At 32.8% G+C, this 2,622-nt stretch overlaps 1 protein-coding gene across 1 annotated transcript in view; it reads right to left on the reverse strand.

Moving 5' to 3' along the window:
* Window positions 1-384: 384 nt before the first annotated feature.
* Window positions 385-2,622, reverse strand: part of LOAG_18840 (hypothetical protein) — a 5,208-nt gene continuing 2,970 nt past the window's right edge. The window contains exons 7-10 of the mRNA XM_020451502.1: window positions 1,805-2,045; window positions 1,402-1,479; window positions 935-1,067; window positions 385-697 (exon numbers count right to left, since the gene is read on the reverse strand). Of these exons, the coding sequence (XP_020304706.1) occupies window positions 507-697; window positions 935-1,067; window positions 1,402-1,479; window positions 1,805-2,045 (643 nt within the window). The 3' untranslated portion in view covers window positions 385-506. The remainder of the gene's footprint in view (window positions 698-934; window positions 1,068-1,401; window positions 1,480-1,804; window positions 2,046-2,622) is intronic.

Below are 2,622 nucleotides of genomic sequence, written 5' to 3' on the forward strand. Positions count from 1 at the left end.
ATTTCCTTCACCCACTACATAAACGAACATTCGACTCTACACTGATCTCTAAGTATTTTTATTTGAATTAAACTAAAATTTTATGGCTAACAGTCCTGTTATAACAATTATCGCAACAAATAATAAATAATAATACACGAATCGTTATATCTTTAGCAATTTGCATATCTTCCTTCAGAAAATAAAACAAATTTTCGATTTCAGCACGGTCACTCACTCAGAATCTATCTCTTACTGTTCCATTCTGATTATTTTAAATTTTTTAATCAGAAATAAAAAGAAATAGCTACATGGCTATGAACAAAATTTCAGTTAACAGAATGATGAGATTTTGCATCATATTTTACAGAAATCTAATCGATTTATCGACTTAAAGAGAGCCAAAAAAAAAAAAAAAACAAGCAGAGATTATGCTATCACTAAAACCATGCAAACGTTAAGCAATATAGACGTGTACTCAATTCGAGAATATATCTATTAAAAAGAGAATTTAGAAAATCAAAATATCATTGATGCATGGTAATTTCGATTTGTGGAGCACTATCCTTAATACGGATACGGGTTACACTTGGGTCGGTACCAGCAAGCTGTTGATCAGCTTCTAGAACGGAAAACAACGTGTTCATGATATATTTGTGTGCTGCTAATGCTAGCTGAGGTGATCGTATCGTTTTCATCATATCTACCCACACTCGACCTGTAAATATCAATTTTCAGCGAAAATCCAAAACTGAAAAACTGAAAAGTTCTATATGCAATAATTTTGGGATTGGAATGGATATTGCATATAATAATAAAAGAGCACAAAATAATTAGCATATGACTACTGCGCTTAGTAAACAAAATTTCGATTATAAAATGATAAAAAATCCAAAAATCTAATCAGTCGAAGAACAGCAAAACATGACCAAACAAAACGGATTGTTCTCCTTACCAACATTCTCCCATCTTGAAGAACTGTCGCATAACGGAGGAGATGAAAAGTGCTGCTGCTGTTGCTGCTGCTGCAAATGCTGATGCGGATTCGGATTTAAGCTGTATGGTGGTAACCCATCTGAGGTAACTCGCTAAAATAAATTGCAACTAAACATATAAGAATATGTTAAATAAAATGATAAAACATTTATAAAGCATTAATAATCGAAACGAAATAAGTAGAACAGCTACAATGAAAATTTTTCACGCCATTTTTATATTCATTCAAGATTTGAAAATATCCTATTCACTACTCAAGTTTCGACAACTGGTAATATATTTTATCAGCGAAACGATACTCAAGGATCTTTCAAATATGTCGAACAATATTTACTATTACCGTTATCTACAAAATTTGCACACGTACATAATCGCTACAAGAAAACTTGAATTCTCTACAGAAAGAAGTAAAAAGAAAAGTCTTACCACAGATCGCAAAATCTCTGCAACTGTCTCGCCCGTCGGAACACCAGAAAAAGCGTTGTTAATGATGCCATGACTATGCTACAAAAGGAATAATCTGCTAAAAGTATGCAAGCACACTTTGACATAATTATAAAAAGTACATAATCATAAAAAGTTGAATCTTTACTAAATTATTCTGAAGAAAATCAGAAAGTTAAGATATCGCATAAGCTCATATCGGGACCCGAGATATATGCATTCCCAAATGTAAGGAAAAGAAAACTTTAGTTAAGTTTAGATAATTATTAGTTTTCCAAATTTTCCTGAATGGAAATTTAAAAGTTTCCTAAAAAAATTCAATGGAAATCTAAGTTAACTTCAAAGAAATAGAAAGCGTGGGAAAATAATTATCTTTCCAACATACATGCAATGCCGATTGTTTCTGCTGTTTCCATATTCTACGAGGGGTTCTGTATGCTTCGTAACGTTGTGTTCGTACGCGCGTCTTAAGAACAGGTGTTGGTTGTTCAGCATTGCTATTGTTACTACTTTGCGGTAAGCCATCAACGGATGCTGTTGGTGATATCGGTTGCTTTTCATCATAATTTTCCGGTGATTTTGTACTGTCAGCAGCGGAAGCTATGGCAATGTTATCCACGTCAACGCTGTAAGCAGTTCTTGTATAACTGCAAGCAAGTTCGTCAACAACTGAAGGACGACCAAATTAAATACAAATTGTTAATAATTAAGGCAGATTTGTCCATTGCTCATCTGGAATAATTGATAGGTGACATTATTTGCATAACTTTCAAGACAATTGAAAAAAAAAGACTCACGTTGTTTTTTCTTAATTTACACATTTATAGTCAAATTATGAAGTAGAAGGAGGCGTCCCCGTCATTTAAATGCATGTTTAAGAAAGGGGCAGTGATACATTGATGATATTTTAAAATCGACAAAAGCTTAGTACAGTATAGAGTATACTGCCCGATCATCTTGATAAGTTTTTTTTTTTTATAACAGTCCATTACCAAGCTTTAAAATCTGCTATGTGGGACTCAAAATTTGTTTTTTCTAACCTTTTTTTTTACTCACTTGATGTGGGCAGTATTGGTAAAGATGGTTAGAGCAATAACTTACATAGTTAAATCAAAGATCGAACATATGTACATGCCAACTCTTCAACATGTCAAAACTACTTATTCACAGAAAAATTAAAAAGGGAAATAAAAGAAAGGGGAG

The sequence above is a fragment of the Loa loa genome (assembly GCF_000183805.2).
Source record: "Loa loa unplaced genomic scaffold supercont3.575, whole genome shotgun sequence".
In the NCBI taxonomy this organism is placed as follows: Eukaryota; Metazoa; Nematoda; class Chromadorea; order Rhabditida; family Onchocercidae; genus Loa; species Loa loa.